General features: G+C 60.8%; 1 protein-coding gene across 1 annotated transcript in view; it reads right to left on the bottom strand.

Moving 5' to 3' along the window:
• LOC139251259 (uncharacterized) overlaps positions 1–17,559 on the bottom strand; it is a 94,412-nt gene that overhangs the window by 23,284 nt on the left and 53,569 nt on the right. The window contains exons 5-7 of the mRNA XM_070873229.1: positions 10,092–10,160; positions 6,633–6,719; positions 1,487–1,594 (exon numbers count right to left, since the gene is read on the bottom strand). Of these exons, the coding sequence (XP_070729330.1) occupies positions 1,487–1,594; positions 6,633–6,719; positions 10,092–10,160 (264 nt within the window). The remainder of the gene's footprint in view (positions 1–1,486; positions 1,595–6,632; positions 6,720–10,091; positions 10,161–17,559) is intronic.

The raw sequence follows: 17,559 nt of genomic DNA on the forward strand, positions 1-17,559 counted from the left end.
CACCGTGCACAGTTCTGGTCTCCATATACCTGGGTTAGACCACACTTGGTGAACCGTGCACAGTTCTGGTCTCCATATACCTGGGTTAGACCACACTGGGAGCACTGTGCACAGTTCTGGTCTCCATATACCTGGGTTAGACCACACGTGGAGCACCGTGCACAGTTCTGGTCTCCATATACCTGAGTTAGACCACACTTGGAGAACCGTGCACAGTTCTGGTCTCCATATACCTTGGGTTAGACTACACTTGGAGCACTGTGCACAGTTCTGGTCTCCATATACCTGGGTTAGACCACACTGGGAGCACTGTGCACAGTTCTGGTCACCATATACCTGGGTTAGACCACACTGGGAGCATTGTGCACAGTTCTGGTCTCCATATACCTGGGTTAGACCACACGTGGAGCACTGTGCACAGTTCTGGTCTCCATATACCTGGGTTAGACCACACTGGGAGCACCGTGTACATTTCTGGTCTCCATATACCTGGGTTAGACCACACTTGGAGCACTGTGCACAGTTCTGGTATCCATATACCTGGGTTAGACCACACTGGGAGCACCGTGTACAGTTATGGTCTCCATATACCTGGGTAAGACCACACTGGGAGCACTGTACACAGTTCTGGTCTCCATATACCTGGGTTAGACCACATTGGGAGCACCGTGTACAGTTCTGGTCTCCATATACCTGGGTTAGACCACACTTGGAGCACTGTGCACAGTTCTGGTCTCCATATACCTGGGTTAGACCACATTGGGAGCACCGTGCACAGTTCTGGTCTCCATATACCTGGGTAAGACTACACTGGGAGCACTGTGTACAGTTCTGGTCTCCATATACCTGGGTAAGACCACACTGGGAGCACTGTGTACAGTTCTGGTCTCCATATACCTGGGTAAGACCACACTGGGAGCACTGTGTACAGTTCTGGTCTCCATATACCTGGGTAAGACCACACTTGGAGCACTGTGCACAGTTCTGGTCACCATATTATCAAAAGGATATAGAGACACTGGAGAGGGTGCAGAGAAGATTTACAAGGATGATGCCAGAAATGCGAGGGTGTACATATCAGGAAAGGATGAACAGGCCGGGTCTCTTTTCTCTTAAGGTTGAGGGGTGACCTAATTATGAAAGGTTTTGATCGAGTGGATACAGAGAGAATGTTCCCACTTGTGGGGGAGACCAGAACTAGGGGCCATCAATATACGACAGTCACTAATAAATCCAATGGGGAATTCAGGAGAAACTTCTTCACCCAGAGAGGGGTGAGAATGTGGGACTCGCTCCCACAGGGAGGGGTCGAGGTGAGGAGCAGAGATACATTAAAGGGGGAAGCTGGATAAACACAGGAGGAGGAAAGGAGGAGGCCATGGAGGGAACCAATGTAGGTCAGCGAGCAACAACGGGGTCAGGGGCGAACATTGCCGACATCACGCTCAGGGGCGGAGCAAAGACTAGAACCTGATTGGCTGCTCACCGTATTCGCCACCTTCCTGGGTCTTGAGGTCAACTCTGAACTGGCCTGAGGTCACGGGGGAATTCTGGGACACGTCGGGCGGCGCGGGCGTCTGTGACATGCCTAACCCTGGAATGATAGAGAAAGTATGCACTGAGACATCACATCGGGGAAAGATATCGCAGAATGATATAGCACAGGAGGATCCCATTGGGCCCATGGAGCTCGGTGACAGAGCGACCCCAATCAGTCCCTCTCCCCCCTGCTCTTTCCCCGCAGCCCCCCTTCAAGCACCAAGTGGATCGACACTGTTATGTCTGCGATGCTCGTATGAATAACTCCACAAGGCAATGTACTCAAACTGTGATGACCTCGGTCCTTTACTTGTAACTCCAGAGTCAGACACACGCCATGGTGGGCAGCCTTTTATACTGGGCCCTGCACACCTGTGCAGGTGACCCTCAGGTCTCCCACCGCAGTGCCCTCCGGTGGACAGCCTCTGCCACAGGGGCCGGAAACCCAGGTCTCCACCAGTTGCACCCTCTAGTGGTGCCAGCATAGTATATACACAGTGTAAACCTGATTGATAGTACATCAGGTAACAAGTCTCCATCTTATGCAACTGTACAGTGACTACACAGAGAGTATATCTATAGTCTGCGTATATAACAGACACGCTCCCCACCACCTCCAACACTCACTCCCTCCACCACCTCCAACACTCACTCCCTCCACCACCTCCAACAGTCACTCCCTCCACCACCTCCAACACTCACTCCCTCCACCACCTCCAACGCTCACTCCCTCCACCACCTCCAACACTCACTCCCTCCACCACCTCCAACACTAACTCCCTCCACCACCTCCAACGCTCACTCCCTCCACCACCTCCAACACTCACTCCCTCCACCACCTCCAACACTCACTCCCTCCACCACCTCCAACACTCACTCCCTCCACCACCTCCAACACTCACTCCCTCCACCACCTCCAACACTCACTCCCTCCACCACCTCCAACGCTCACTCCCTCCACCACCTCCAACACTCACTCCCTCCACCACCTCCAACACTCACTCCCTCCACCACCTCCAACACTCACTCCCTCCACCACCTCCAACGCTCACTCCCTCCACCACCTCCAACACTCACTCCCTCCACCACCTCCAACGCTCACTCCCTCCACCACCTCCAACACTCACTCCCTCCACCACCTCCAACGCTCACTCCCTCCACCACCTCCAACGCTCACTCCCTCCACCACCTCCAACACTCACTCCCTCCACCACCTCCAACACTCACTCCCTCCACCACCTCCAACGCTCACTCCCTCCACCACCTCCAACGCTCACTCCCTCCACCACCTCCAACACTCACTCCCTCCACCACCTCCAACACTCACTCCCTCCACCACCTCCAACACTCACTCGCTCCACCACCTCCAACACTCACTCCCTCCACCACCTCCAACGCTCACTCCCTCCACCACCTCCAACACTCGCTCCCTCCACCACCTCCAACACTCACTCCCTCCACCACCTCCAACACTCACTCCCTCCACCACCGGCGCACCGTGGCTGCAGTGTGCACCGTCTACAAGATGCACCGCGGCAACTCGCCAAGGCTTCTTCGGCAGCACCTCCCAAACCCGCCACCTCTACCCGCCTCGAAGGACAAGGGCAGCAGGTCCATGGGAACACCACCCCCTCCACGTTCCCCTCCCAGTCACACACACACCATCCCTCGACTTGGAAATATATCGGCCATTCCTTCATCGTCGCTGGGTCACAATCCTGGAACTCCCTCCCTAACAGCACTGTGGGAGCACCTTCACCACACGGACTGCAGCGGTTCAAGAAGGAGGCTCACCACCACCTTCTCAAGGGGCGACGAGGGATGGGCAATAAATGCCGGCCTTGGCCAGCAACGCCCACATCCCAGGAATGAAGGAGGAGAAATGGACCATAATGTGGGGAAGTTTGAATTAACTGTAAATGGTGGAGCGATGGAAATCGGGGGAAGGGCAAGAGGGCAGAATTGGAGGAGCGCAGAGATCTGGGAGGGTTGTAGGGGCTGGAGGTGGTTACAGAGATAGGGAGGGGTGTAGGGGCTGGAGGAGGTTACAGAGATAGGGGGGGGTGTAGGGGCTGGAGGGGGTTACAGAGATAGGGAGGGGTGTAGGGGCTGGAGGAGGTTACAGAGATAGGGAGGTGTGTAGGGGCTGGAGCAGGTTACAGAGATAGGGAGGGGTGTAGGGGCTGGAGGGGGTTACAGAGATAGGGAGGGGTGTAGGGGCTGGAGGAGGTTACAGAGATAGGGAGGGGTGTAGGGGCTGGAGGGGTTACAGAGATAGGGAGGGGTGTAGGGGCTGGAGGAGGTTACAGAGATAGGGAGGGGTGTAGGGGCTGGAGGTGGTTACAGAGATAGGGAGGGATGTAGGGGCTGGAGGTGGTTACAGAGATAGGGAGGGGTGTAGGGGCTGGAGGAGGTTACAGAGATAGGGAGGGGTGTAGGGGCTGGAGGTGGTTACAGAGATAGGGAGGGGTGTAGGGGCTGGAGGGGGTTACAGAGATGGGGAGGGGTGTAGGGGCTGGAGGAGGTTACAGAGATAGGGAGGGGTGTAGGGGCTGGAGGGGGTTACAGAGATAGGGAGGGGTGTAGGGGCTGGAGCGGGTTACAGAGATAGGGAGGGGTGCAGGGGCTGGAGGGGGTTACAGAGATAGGGAGGGGTGTAGGGGCTGGAGGGGGTTACAGAGATAGGGAGGGGGTGTAGGGGCTGGAGGAGGTTACAGAGATAGGGAGGGGTGTAGGGGCTGGAGGGGTTACAGAGATAGGGAGGGGTGTAGGGGCTGGAGCGGGTTACAGAGATAGGGAGGGGTGTAGGGGCTGGAGGGGGTTACAGAGATAGGGAGGGGTGTAGGGGCTGGAGGGGGTTACAGAGATAGGGAGGGGTGTAGGGACTGGAGGAGGTTACAGAGATAGGGAGGGGTGTAGGGGCTGGAGGGGGTTACAGAGATAGGGAGGGGTGTAGGGGCTGGAGGGGGTTACAGAGATAGGGAGGGGTGTAGGGGCTGGAGGGGGTTACAGAGATAGGGAGGGGTGTAGGGGCTGGAGGAGGTTACAGAGATAGGGAGGGGTGTCGGGGCTGGAGGGGGTTACAGAGATAGGGAGGGGTGTAGGGGCTGGAGAAGGTTACAGAGATAGGGAGGAGTGTAGGGGCTGGAGGGGGTTACAGAGATAGGGAGGGGTGTAGGGGCTGGAGGAGGTTACAGAGATAGGGAGGGGTGTAGGGGCTGGAGGGGGTTACAGAGATAGGGAGGGGTGTAGGGGCTGAAGGGGGTTACAGAGATAGGGAGGGGTGTAGGGGCTGGAGGAGGTTACAGAGATAGGGAGGGGTGTAGGGGCTGGAGGAGGTTACAGAGATATGGAGGGGTGTAGGGGCTGGAGGAGGTTACAGAGATAGGGAGGGGGTGGGGAAGGATTTGTAAACAAGGATGAGAAGTTTGAAATAGAGGTGTTACCTTAACCGGGAGCCAATGTCGGTTGGCGAGCACAGGGGGTGATGGGTGAGTGGGACTGGGTGTGAGTTAGGACACGGGGCAGTGAGCACAGGGGGTGATGGGTGAGTGGGACTGGGTGTGAGTTAGGACACGGGGCACAGGGGGTGATGGGTGAGTGGGACTGGGTGCGAGTTAGGACACGGGGGCAGTGAGCACAGGGGGTGATGGGTGAGTGGGACTGGGTGTGAGTTAGGACACGGGGCACAGGGGGTGATGGGTGAGTGGGACTGGGTGCGAGTTAGGACACGGGGGCAGTGAGCACTGGGGGTGATGGGTGAGTGGGACTTGGTGTGAGTTAGGACATAGGTCAGTGAGCACAGGGGGTGATGGGTGAGTGGGACTGGGTGTGAGTTAGGACACGGGACAGTGAGCACAGTGGGTGATGGGTGAGTGGGACTGGGTGTGAGTTAGGACACGGGGTCAGTGAGCACAGGGGGTGATGGGTGAGTGGGGCTGGGTGTGAGTTAGGACACGGGGGCAGTGAGCACAGGGGGTGATGGGTGAGTGGGACTGGGTGCGAGTTAGGACACGGGGCAGTGAGCACAGGGGGTGATGGGTGAGTGGGGCTGGGTGTGAGTTAGGACACGGGGTCAGTGAGCACAGGGGGTGATGGGTGAGTGGGGCTGGGTGTGAGTTAGGACACGGGGGCAGTGAGCACAGGGGGTGATGGGTGAGTGGGACTGGGTGCGAGTTAGGACACGGGGCAGTGAGCACAGCGGGTGATGGGTGAGTGGGACTGGGTGTGAGTTAGGACACGGGGTCAGTGAGCACAGGGGGTGATGGGTGAGTGGGGCTGGGTGTGAGTTAGGACACGGGGTCAGTGAGCACAGGGGGTGATGGGTGAGTGGGACTGGGTGTGAGTTAGGACACGGGGCAGTGAGCACAGGGGGCGATGGGTGAGCGGGACTCGGGGCGAGTTAGGACACGGGGGCAGTGAGCACAGGGGGCGATGGGTGAGCGGGACTCGGGGCGAGTTAGGACACGGGGACAGCCGAGTTTTGGATCACCTCTAGTTTACGACGGGATAGAATGTGGGAGGCCAGCCAGGAGTGTGTTGGAATGGTCAAGTCTGGAGGTAACGGAGGCAGGGATGAGGGTTTCAGCAGCGGAAGAGCTGAGGCAGGGGGCTGGAGATGGGCGATGTTATGGAGGGGGAAACAGGCGGTTTTCGTGATTCTGCGTCTATGTGGTCAGAAGCTTATTTCAGGCTAACGAAATGTTGCCCCTTATTTCAAGAGGGTTGAATAGAAATGTATCTCTGCTCCTCGCCTCGACCCCTCCCTGTGGGAGCGAGTCCCACATTCTCACCCCTCTCTGGGTAAAGAAGTTTCTCCTGAATTCCCCATTGGATTTATTAGTGACTGTCGTATATTGATGGCCCCTAGTTCTGGTCTCCCCCACAAGTGGGAACATCTTCTCCACGTCGAGTGTTGGTGGGCTATTCGACTACAAAGTGCAGCACAGCTGGTACACACTCCTGTCCTGAGCCCGACACGAGAGGGTGACGGGGAGCGGGGGTCATCGATGGTTATTTCCCCCTCCCCACAACCCAACCAGCCCTCCCCGCTCCGCTCCCGAGCCCAGGGCAGGGTGACAATTCGCACACACCATTGGTGAGCGTCTGATGGTCCATCGTCTGATTCTGTGCCGCTTCTTGCGCTGTTACCGTGACTGCCATGACGTTCCCGGCGAAATCTAACGGAGAGCAATGGAGAAAGATAAGTACGGGACAATTAGAAGTTTCACCGGAGCCAATAAGATCAATGGAACTTGATCTAAGTACAAAGTGCTGTCGGAGGGGCAGTACTGAGGGAGCGCCGCACTGTCGGAGGGGCAGTACTGAGGGAGTGCCGCACTGTCGGAGGGGCAGTACTGAGGGAGCGCCGTACTGCGCTGTCGGAGGGGCGGTACTGAGGGAGTGCCGCACTGTCGGAGGGCAGTACTGAGGGAGCGCCGCACTGTCGGAGGGGCAGTACTGAGGGAGTGCCGCACTGTCGGAGGGCAGTACTGAGGGAGCGCCGCACTGTCGGGGGGGCAGTACTGAGGGAGTGCTGCACTGTCGGAGGGGCAGTACTGAGGGAGCACCGCACTGTCGGAGGGGCAGTACTGAGGGAGCGCCGCACTATCGGAGGGGTAGTACTGAGGGAGTGCCGCACTGTCCGAGGGGCGGTACTGAGGGAGCGCCGCACTGTCGGAGGGGCAGTAGTGAGGGAGAGCCGCACTGTCGGAGGGGCAGTAGTGAGGGAGAGCCGCACTGTCGGAGGGGCAGTACTGAGGGAGTGCCGCACTGTCGGAGGGGCAGTACTGAGGGAGTACCGCACTGTCGGAGAGGCAGTACTGAGGGAGAGCCGCACTGTCGGAGGGGCAGTACTGAGGGAGTCCCACACTGTCGGAGGGGCAGTACTGAGGGAGTGTCGGAGGGGCGGTACTGAGGGAGTGCCGCACTATCGGAGGGGCAGTACTGAGGGAGTGCCGTACTGTGCTGTCGGAGGGGCAGTACTGAGGGAGTGCCGCACTGTCGGAGGGGCAGTACTGAGGGAGCGCCGCACTGTCGGAGGGGCAGTACTGAGGGAGCATCGCACTGTCGGAGGGGCGGTACTGAGGGAGCGCCGCACTGTCGGAGGGGCAGTACTGAGGGAGTGCCGTACTGTCGGAGGGGCGGTACTGAGGGAGCGCCGCACTGTCGGAGGGGCAGTACTGAGGGAGCACCGCACTGTCGGAGGGGCAGTACTGAGGGAGCGCCGTACTGTGCTGTCGGAGGGGCAGTACTGAGGGAGTGCCGTACTGTGCTGTCGGAGGGGCAGTATTGAGGGAGTGCTGCACTGTCGGAGGGGCAGTACTGAGGGAGTGCCGTACTGTGCTGTCGGAGGGGCATTATTGAGGGAGTGCTGCACTGTCGGAGGGGCAGTACTGAGGGAGTGCCGCACTGTCGGAGGGCAGTACTGAGGGAGCGCCGCACTGTCGGAGGGGCAGTACTGAGGGAGCGCCGCACTGTCGGAGGGGCGGTACTGAGGGAGCGCCGCACTGTCCGAGGGGCGGTACTGAGGGAGCGCCGCACTGTCGGAGGGGCAGTAGTGAGGGAGAGCCGCACTGTCGGAGGGGCAGTAGTGAGGGAGAGCCGCACTGTCGGAGGGGCAGTACTGAGGGAGTGCCGCACTATCGGAGGGGTAGTACTGAGGGAGTGCCGCACTGTCCGAGGGGCGGTACTGAGGGAGCGCCGCACTGTCGGAGGGGCAGTAGTGAGGGAGAGCCGCACTGTCGGAGGGGCAGTAGTGAGGGAGAGCCGCACTGTCGGAGGGGCAGTACTGAGGGAGTCCCGCACTGTCGGAGGGGCAGCACTGAGGGAGTGCCGCACTGTCGGAGGGGCAGTACTGAGGGAGTGCCGCACTGTCGGAGGGGCAGTACTGAGGGAGTCCCGCACTGTCGGAGGGGCAGCACTGAGGGAGTGCCGCACTGTCGGAGGGGCAGTACTGAGGGAGCGCCGCACTGTCGGAGGGGCAGTACTGAGGGAGTGCCGCACTGTCGGAGGGGCAGTACTGAGGGAGCGCCGCACTGTCGGAGGGGCAGTACTGAGGGAGCGCCGCACTGTCGGAGGGGCAGTACTGAGGGAGTGCCGCACTGTCGGAGGGGCAGTACTGAGGGAGCGCCGCACTGTCGGAGGGGCGGTACTGAGGGAGTGCCGCACTGTCGGAGGGGCAGTACTGAGGGAGCGCCGCACTGTCGGAGGGGCAGTACAGAGGGAGCGCCGCACTGTCGGAGGGGCAGTACTGAGGGAGCGCCGTACTGTGCTGTCGGAGGGGCAGTACTGAGGGAGTGCCGTACTGTGCTGTCGGAGGGGCAGTACTGAGGGAGTGCCGTACTGTGCTGTCGGAGGGGCAGTACTGAGGGAGTGCCGCACTGTCGGAGGGGCAGTACTGAGGGAGTGCCGCACTGTCGGAGGGGCAGTATTGAGGGAGTGCTGCACTGTCGGAGGGGCAGTACTGAGGGAGTGCCGCACTGTCGGAGGGGCAGTACTGAGGGAGCGCCATACTGTGCTGTCGGAGGGGCAGTATTGAGGGAGTGCCGCACTGTCGGAGGGGCAGTACTTGAGGGAGCGCCGCACTGTCGGAAGGGCAGTACTGAGGGAGTGCCGCACTGTCGGAGGGGCAGTACTGAGGGAGTGCCGCACTGTCGGAGGGGCAGTACTGAGGGAGTGCCGCACTGTCGGAGGGGCAGTACTGAGGGAGCGCCGCACTATCGGAGGGGCAGTACTGAGGGAGTGCCGCACTGTCGGAGGGGCAGTACTGAGGGAGCGCCGCACTGTCGGAGGGGCAGTACTGAGGGAGCGCCGAACTGTCGGAGGGGCAGTAGTAAGGGAGAGCCGCACTGTCGGAGGGGCAGTAGTGAGGGAGAGCCGCACTGTCGGAGGTGCAGTAGTGAGGGAGAGCCGCACTGTCGGAGGGGCAGTACTGAGGGAGCGCTGCACTGTCGGAGGGGCAGTACTGAGGGAGCACCGTATTGTCGGAGGGGCAGTACTGAGGGAGCGCCGCACTGTCGGAGGGGCAGTACTGAGGGAGCACCGCACTGTCGGAGGGGCAGTACTGAGGGAGTGCCGCACTGTCGGAGGGGCAGTACTGAGGGAGCACCGCACTGTCAGAGGGGCAGTCCTGAGGGAGCACCGCACTGTCGGAGGGGCAGTACTGAGGGAGTGCCGCACTGTCAGAGGGGCAGTCCTGAGGGAGCACCGCACTGTCAGAGGGGCAGTCCTGAGGGAGCACCGCACTGTCGGAGGAGCAGTACTGAGGGAGCACCGCACTGTCGGAGGGGCAGTACTGAGGGAGTGCCGCACTGTCGGAGGGGCAGTACTGAGGGAGCGCCGCACTGTCGGAGGGGCAGTACTGAGGGAGTGCCGCACTGTCGGAGGGGCAGTACTGAGGGAGTGCCGCACTGTCGGAGGGGCAGTACTGAGGGAGTGCCGCACTGTCGGAGGGGCAGTACTGAGGGAGCGCCGCACTGTCGGAGGGGCGGTACTGAGGGAGCGCCGCACTGTCGGAGGGGCAGTACTGAGGGAGCGCACGTGTAACTCACCCTCGTCAACTTGAGCATCGGAGATTGATGTTGGAGGGACAGTGGTCTTATTGTTCTGCGTGTGGGCTCCTGTAAAATAATAACAATTAATCTGCGTTACTCTTAATTCAACATCACATTGCATTTATATAGTGCCTTCAACGTGGCGAAACGTCCCAATGTGCTTCACAGGAGCGATTATCAGACAGTACCAGACACCGAGCCACATCAGGAGATATTGGGGACAGGTGACCAAAAGCTGGGTCAGAGAGGTGGGTTTTAAGGAGCATCTTGAAGGAGGAGAGAGAGGGGGAGAGGTTCAGGGAGGGAGTTCCAGAGCTTGGGGCCCAGGCAGCTGAAGGCACGGCCACCGATGGTGGAGCGATGGGAATCGGGGGGATGGGCAAGAGGGCAGAATTGGAGGAGCGCAGAGATCTGGGAGGGGTGTAGGGGCTGGAGGAGGTTACTGAGATAGGGAGGGGTGTAGGGGCTGGAGGGGGTTACAGAGATAGGGAGGGGTGTAGGGGCTGGAGGAGGTTACTGAGATAGGGAGGGGTGTAGGGGCTGGAGGAGGTTACTGAGATAGGGAGGGTTGTAGGGGCTGGAGGAGGTTACGGAGATAGGGAGGGGTGTAGGGGCTGGAGGAGGTTACAGAGATAGGGAGGGGTGTAGGGGCTGGAGGGGGTTACAGAGAGTCGGAGGGGTGTGGGGGCTGGAGGGGGTTTCAGAGATAGGGAGGTGTGTAGGGGCTGGAGGAGGTTACAGAGATAGGGAGGGGTGTAGGGGCTGGAGGGGGTTTCAGAGATAGGGAGGGGTGTAGGGGCTGGAGGAGGTTACAGAGATAGGGAGGGGTGTAGGGGCTGGAGGAGGTTACAGAGATAGGGAGGGGTGTAGGGGCTGGAGGAGGTTACAGAGATAGGGAGGGGTGTAGGGGCTGGAGGGGGTTTCAGAGATAGGGAGGGTGTAGGGGCTGGAGGGGGTTACAGAGATAGGGAGGGGTGTAGGGGCTGGAGGAGGTTACAGAGATAGGGAGGGGTGTAGGGGCTGGAGGGGGTTACAGAGATAGGGAGGTGTGTAGGGGCTGGAGGAGGTTACAGAGATAGGGAGGGGTGTAGGGGCTGGAGGAGGTTACAGAGATAGGGAGGGGTGTAGGGGCTGGAGGGGGTTTCAGAGATAGGGAGGGGTGTAGGGGCTGGAGGAGATTACAGAGATAGGGAGGGGTGTAGGGGCTGGAGGAGGTTACAGAGATAGGGAGGGGTGTAGGGGCTGGAGGAGATTACAGAGATAGGGAGGGGCGACGGCCATGGAGGGATTGGAACACAAGGACGGGAATTTTGAAGTCGATGCATCGTTTAACCGGGAGCCAATGTCGGTCAGTGAGCACAGGGGGTGATGGGTGAGTGGGACTGGGTGTGAGTTAGGACAGGGGGTCAGTGAGCACAGGGGGTGATGGGTGAGTGGGACTGGGTGCGAGTTAGGACACGGGGGCAGTGAGCACAGGGGGTGATGGGTGAGTGGGACTGGGTGTGAGTTAGGACATGGGGCAGTGAGCACAGGGGGTGATGGGTGAGTGGGACTGGGTGTGAGTTAGGACATGGGTCAGTGAGCACAGGGGGTGATGGGTGAGTGGGACTGGGTGTGAGTTAGGAAATGGGGCAGTGAGCACAGGGGGTGATGGGTGAGTGGGACTGGGTGTGAGTTAGGACACGGGGCAGTGAGCACAGGGGGTGATGGGTGAGTGGGACTGGGTGTGAGTTAGGACACGGGGTCAGTGAGCACAGGGGGTGATGGGTGAGTGGGACTGGGTGTGAGTTAGGACACGGGGCAGTGAGCACAGGGGGTGATGGGTGAGTGGGACTCGGTGTGAGTTAGGACACGGGGCAGTGAGCACAGGGGGTGATGGGTGAGTGGGACTGGGTGTGAGTTAGGACACGGGGTCAGTGAGCACAGGGGGTGATGGGTGAGTGGGACTGGGTGCGAGTTAGGACACGGGGGCAGTGAGCACAGGGGGTGATGGGTGAGTGGGACTGGGTGTGAGTTAGGACATGGGGCAGTGAGCACAGGGGGTGATGGGTGAGTGGGACTGGGTGTGAGTTAGGACACGGGGTCAGTGAGCACAGGGGGTGATGGGTGAGTGGGACTGGGTGCGAGTTAGGACACGGGGGCAGTGAGCACAGGGGGTGATGGGTGAGTGGGACTGGGTGTGAGTTAGGACATGGGGCAGTGAGCACAGGGGGTGATGGGTGAGTGGGACTGGGTGTGAGTTAGGACATGGGTCAGTGAGCACAGGGGGTGATGGGTGAGTGGGACTGGGTGTGAGTTAGGAAATGGGGCAGTGAGCACAGGGGGTGATGGGTGAGTGGGACTGGGTGTGAGTTAGGACACGGGGCAGTGAGCACAGGGGGTGATGGGTGAGTGGGACTGGGTGTGAGTTAGGACACGGGGTCAGTGAGCACAGGGGGTGATGGGTGAGTGGGACTGGGTGTGAGTTAGGACACGGGGCAGTGAGCACAGGGGGTGATGGGTGAGTGGGACTCGGTGTGAGTTAGGACACGGGGCAGTGAGCACAGGGGGTGATGGGTGAGTGGGACTGGGTGTGAGTTAGGACACGGGGTCAGTGAGCACAGGGGGTGATGGGTGAGTGGGACTGGGTGCGAGTTAGGACACGGGGGCAGTGAGCACAGGGGGTGATGGGTGAGTGGGACTGGGTGTGAGTTAGGACATGGGGCAGTGAGCACAGGGGGTGATGGGTGAGTGGGACTGGGTGTGAGTTAGGACACGGGGCAGTGAGCACAGGGGGTGATGGGTGAGTGGGACTGGGTGTGAGTTAGGACACGGGGTCAGTGAGCACAGGGGGTGATGGGTGAGTGGGACTGGGTGTGAGTTAGGACATGGGTCAGTGAGCACAGGGGGTGATGGGTGAGTGGGACTGGGTGTGAGTTAGGACATGGGGCAGTGAGCACAGGGGGTGATGGGTGAGTGGGACTGGGTGTGAGTTAGGACACGGGGCAGTGAGCACAGGGGGTGATGGGTGAGTGGGACTGGGTGTGAGTTAGGACACGGGGTCAGTGAGCACAGGGGGTGATGGGTGGGTGGGACTGGGTGTGAGTTAGGACACGGGGCAGTGAGCACAGGGGGTGATGGGTGAGTGGGACTCGGTGTGAGTTAGGACACGGGGCAGTGAGCACAGGGGGTGATGGGTGAGTGGGACTGGGTGTGAGTTAGGACACGGGGCAGTGAGCACAGGGGGTGATGGGTGAGTGGGACTCGGTGTGAGTTAGGACACGGGGCAGTGAGCACAGGGGGTGATGGGTGAGCGGGACTGGGTGCGAGTTAGGACACGGGGCAGTGAGCACAGGGGGTGATGGGTGAGCGGGACTGGGTGTGAGTTAGGACACGGGGCAGTGAGCACAGGGGGTGATGGGTGAGCGGGACTGGGTGTGAGTTAGGACACGGGGCAGTGAGCACAGGGGGTGATGGGTGAGTGGGACTGGGTGTGAGTTAGGACACGGGGCAGTGAGCACAGGGGGTGATGGGTGAGTGGGACTGGGTGCGAGTTAGGACACGGGGCAGTGAGCACAGGGGGTGATGGGTGAGTGGGACTGGGTGCGAGTTAGGACACGGGGCAGTGAGCACAGGGGGTGATGGGTGAGTGGGACTGGGTGCGAGTTAGGACACGGGGGCAGTGAGCACAGGGGGTGATGGGTGAGTGGGACTGGGTGTGAGTTAGGACATGGGGCAGTGAGCACAGGGGGTGATGGGTGAGTGGGACTGGGTGTGAGTTAGGACACGGGGCAGTGAGCACAGGGGGTGATGGGTGAGTGGGACTGGGTGTGAGTTAGGACACGGGGTCAGTGAGCACAGTGGGTGATGGGTGAGTGGGACTGGGTGTGAGTTAGGACATGGGTCAGTGAGCACAGGGGGTGATGGGTGAGTGGGACTGGGTGTGAGTTAGGACATGGGGCAGTGAGCACAGGGGGTGATGGGTGAGTGGGACTGGGTGTGAGTTAGGACACGGGGCAGTGAGCACAGGGGGTGATGGGTGAGTGGGACTGGGTGTGAGTTAGGACACGGGGTCAGTGAGCACAGGGGGTGATGGGTGAGTGGGACTGGGTGTGAGTTAGGACACGGGGCAGTGAGCACAGGGGGTGATGGGTGAGTGGGACTCGGTGTGAGTTAGGACACGGGGCAGTGAGCACAGGGGGTGATGGGTGAGTGGGACTGGGTGTGAGATAGGACACGGGGCAGTGAGCACAGGGGGTGATGGGTGAGTGGGACTCGGTGTGAGTTAGGACACGGGGCAGTGAGCACAGGGGGTGATGGGTGAGTGGGACTGGGTGCGAGTTAGGACACGGGGCAGTGAGCACAGGGGGTGATGGGTGAGCGGGACTGGGTGTGAGTTAGGACACGGGGCAGTGAGCACAGGGGGTGATGGGTGAGTGGGACTGGGTGCGAGTTAGGACACGGGGCAGTGAGCACAGGGGGTGATGGGTGAGTGGGACTGGGTGCGAGTTAGGACACGGGGCAGTGAGCACAGGGGGTGATGGGTGAGTGGGACTGGGTGTGAGTTAGGACACGGGGCAGTGAGCACAGGGGGTGATGGGTGAGCGGGACTGGGTGTGAGTTAGGACACGGGGCAGTGAGCACAGGGGGTGATGGGTGAGTGGGACTGGGTGCGAGTTAGGACACGGGGCAGTGAGCACAGGGGGTGATGGGTGAGTGGGACTGGGTGCGAGTTAGGACACGGGTCAGTGAGCACAGGGGGTGATGGGTGAGCGGGACTGGGTGTGAGTTAGGACACGGGGCAGTGAGCACAGGGGGTGATGGGTGAGTGGGACTGGGTGCGAGTTAGGACACGGGGCAGTGAGCATAGGGGGTGATGGGTGAGCGGGACTGGGTGTGAGTTAGGACACGGGGCAGTGAGCACAGGGGGTGATGGGTGAGCGGGACTGGGTGTGAGTTAGGACACGGGGCAGTGAGCACAGGGGGTGATGGGTGAGTGGGACTGGGTGAGAGTTAGGACACGGGGCAGTGAGCACAGGGGGTGATGGGTGAGCGGGACTGGGTGCGAGTTAGGACACGGGGCAGTGAGCACAGCGGGTGATGGGTGAGCGGGACTGGGTGTGAGTTAGGACACGGGGCAGTGAGCACAGGGGGTGATGGGTGAGTGGGACTGGGTGCGAGTTAGGACACGGGGCAGTGAGCACAGGGGGTGATGGGTGAGTGGGACTGGGTGCGAGTTAGGACACGGGGCAGTGAGCACAGGGGGTGATGGGTGAGTGGGACTGGGTGCGAGTTAGGACACGGGGGCAGTGAGCACAGGGGGTGATGGGTGAGTGGGACTGGGTGTGAGTTAGGACATGGGGCAGTGAGCACAGGGGGTGATGGGTGAGTGGGACTGGGTGTGAGTTAGGACACGGGGCAGTGAGCACAGGGGGTGATGGGTGAGTGGGACTGGGTGTGAGTTAGGACACGGGGTCAGTGAGCACAGGGGGTGATGGGTGAGTGGGACTGGGTGTGAGTTAGGACATGGGTCAGTGAGCACAGGGGGTGATGGGTGAGTGGGACTGGGTGTGAGTTAGGACATGGGGCAGTGAGCACAGGGGGTGATGGGTGAGTGGGACTGGGTGTGAGTTAGGACACGGGGCAGTGAGCACAGGGGGTGATGGGTGAGTGGGACTGGGTGTGAGTTAGGACACGGGGTCAGTGAGCACAGGGGGTGATGGGTGAGTTGGACTGGGTGTGAGTTAGGACACGGGGCAGTGAGCACAGGGGGTGATGGGTGAGTGGGACTCGGCCTGAGTTAGGACACGGGGCAGTGAGCACAGGGGGTGATGGGTGAGTGGGACTGGGTGTGAGTTAGGACACGGGGCAGTGAGCACAGGGGGTGATGGGTGAGTGGGACTCGGTGTGAGTTAGGACACGGGGCAGTGAGCACAGGGGGTGATGGGTGAGTGGGACTCGGTGTGAGTTAGGACACGGGGCAGTGAGCACAGGGGGTGATGGGTGAGTGGGACTGGGTGTGAGTTAGGACACGGGGCAGTGAGCACAGGGGGTGATGGGTGAGTGGGACTCGGTGTGAGTTAGGACACGGGGCAGTGAGCACAGGGGGTGATGGGTGAGTGGGACTGGGTGCGAGTTAGGACACGGGGCAGTGAGCACAGGGGGTGATGGGTGAGCGGGACTGGGTGTGAGTTAGGACACGGGGCAGTGAGCACAGGGGGTGATGGGTGAGTGGGACTGGGTGTGAGTTAGGACACGGGGCAGTGAGCACAGGGGGTGATGGGTGAGTGGGACTGGGTGCGAGTTAGGACACGGGGCAGTGAGCACAGGGGGTGATGGGTGAGCGGGACTGGGTGTGAGTTAGGACACGGGGCAGTGAGCACAGGGGGTGATGGGTGAGCGGGACTGGGTGTGAGTTAGGACACGGGGCAGTGAGCACAGGGGGTGATGGGTGAGTGGGACTGGGTGTGAGTTAGGACACGGGGCAGTGAGCACAGGGGGTGATGGGTGAGTGGGACTGGGTGCGAGTTAGGACACGGGGCAGTGAGCACAGGGGGTGATGGGTGAGCGGGACTGGGTGTGAGTTAGGACACGGGGCAGTGAGCACAGGGGGTGATGGGTGAGCGGGACTGGGTGTGAGTTAGGACACGGGGCAGTGAGCACAGGGGGTGATGGGTGAGTGGGACTGGGTGTGAGTTAGGACACGGGGCAGTGAGCACAGGGGGTGATGGGTGAGTGGGACTGGGTGTGAGTTAGGACACGGGGCAGTGAGCACAGGGGGTGATGGGTGAGCGGGACTGGGTGTGAGTTAGGACACGGGGCAGTGAGCACAGGGGGTGATGGGTGAGCGGGACTGGGTGTGAGTTAGGACACGGGGCAGTGAGCACAGGGGGTGATGGGTGAGTGGGACTGGGTGTGAGTTAGGACACGGGGCAGTGAGCACAGGGGGTGATGGGTGAGTGGGACTGGGTGTGAGTTAGGACACGGGGCAGTGAGCACAGGGGGTGATGGGTGAGTGGGACTGGGTGTGAGTTAGGACACGGGGCAGTGAGCACAGGGGGTGATGGGTGAGTGGGACTGGGTGTGAGTTAGGACACGGGGTCAGTGAGCACAGGGGGTGATGGGTGAGTGGGACTGGGTGTGAGTTAGGACACGGGGCAGTGAGCACAGGGGGTGATGGGTGAGTGGGACTGGGTGTGAGTTAGGACACGGGGTCAGTGAGCACAGGGGGTGATGGGTGAGTGGGACTGGGTGTGAGTTAGGACACGGGACAGTGAGCACAGGGGGTGATGGGTGAGTGGGACTGGGTGTGAGTTAGGACACGGGGTCAGTGAGCACAGGGGGTGATGGGTGAGTGGGACTGGGTGTGAGTTAGGACACGGGGTCAGTGAGCACAGGGGGTGATGGGTGAGTGGGACTGGGTGTGAGTTAGGACACGGGGTCAGTGAGCACAGGGGGTGATGGGTGAGTGGGACTGGGTGTGAGT

Source organism: Pristiophorus japonicus, unplaced genomic scaffold (genome assembly GCF_044704955.1).
Source record: "Pristiophorus japonicus isolate sPriJap1 unplaced genomic scaffold, sPriJap1.hap1 HAP1_SCAFFOLD_428, whole genome shotgun sequence".
Classification (NCBI taxonomy): Eukaryota; Metazoa; Chordata; class Chondrichthyes; family Pristiophoridae; genus Pristiophorus; species Pristiophorus japonicus.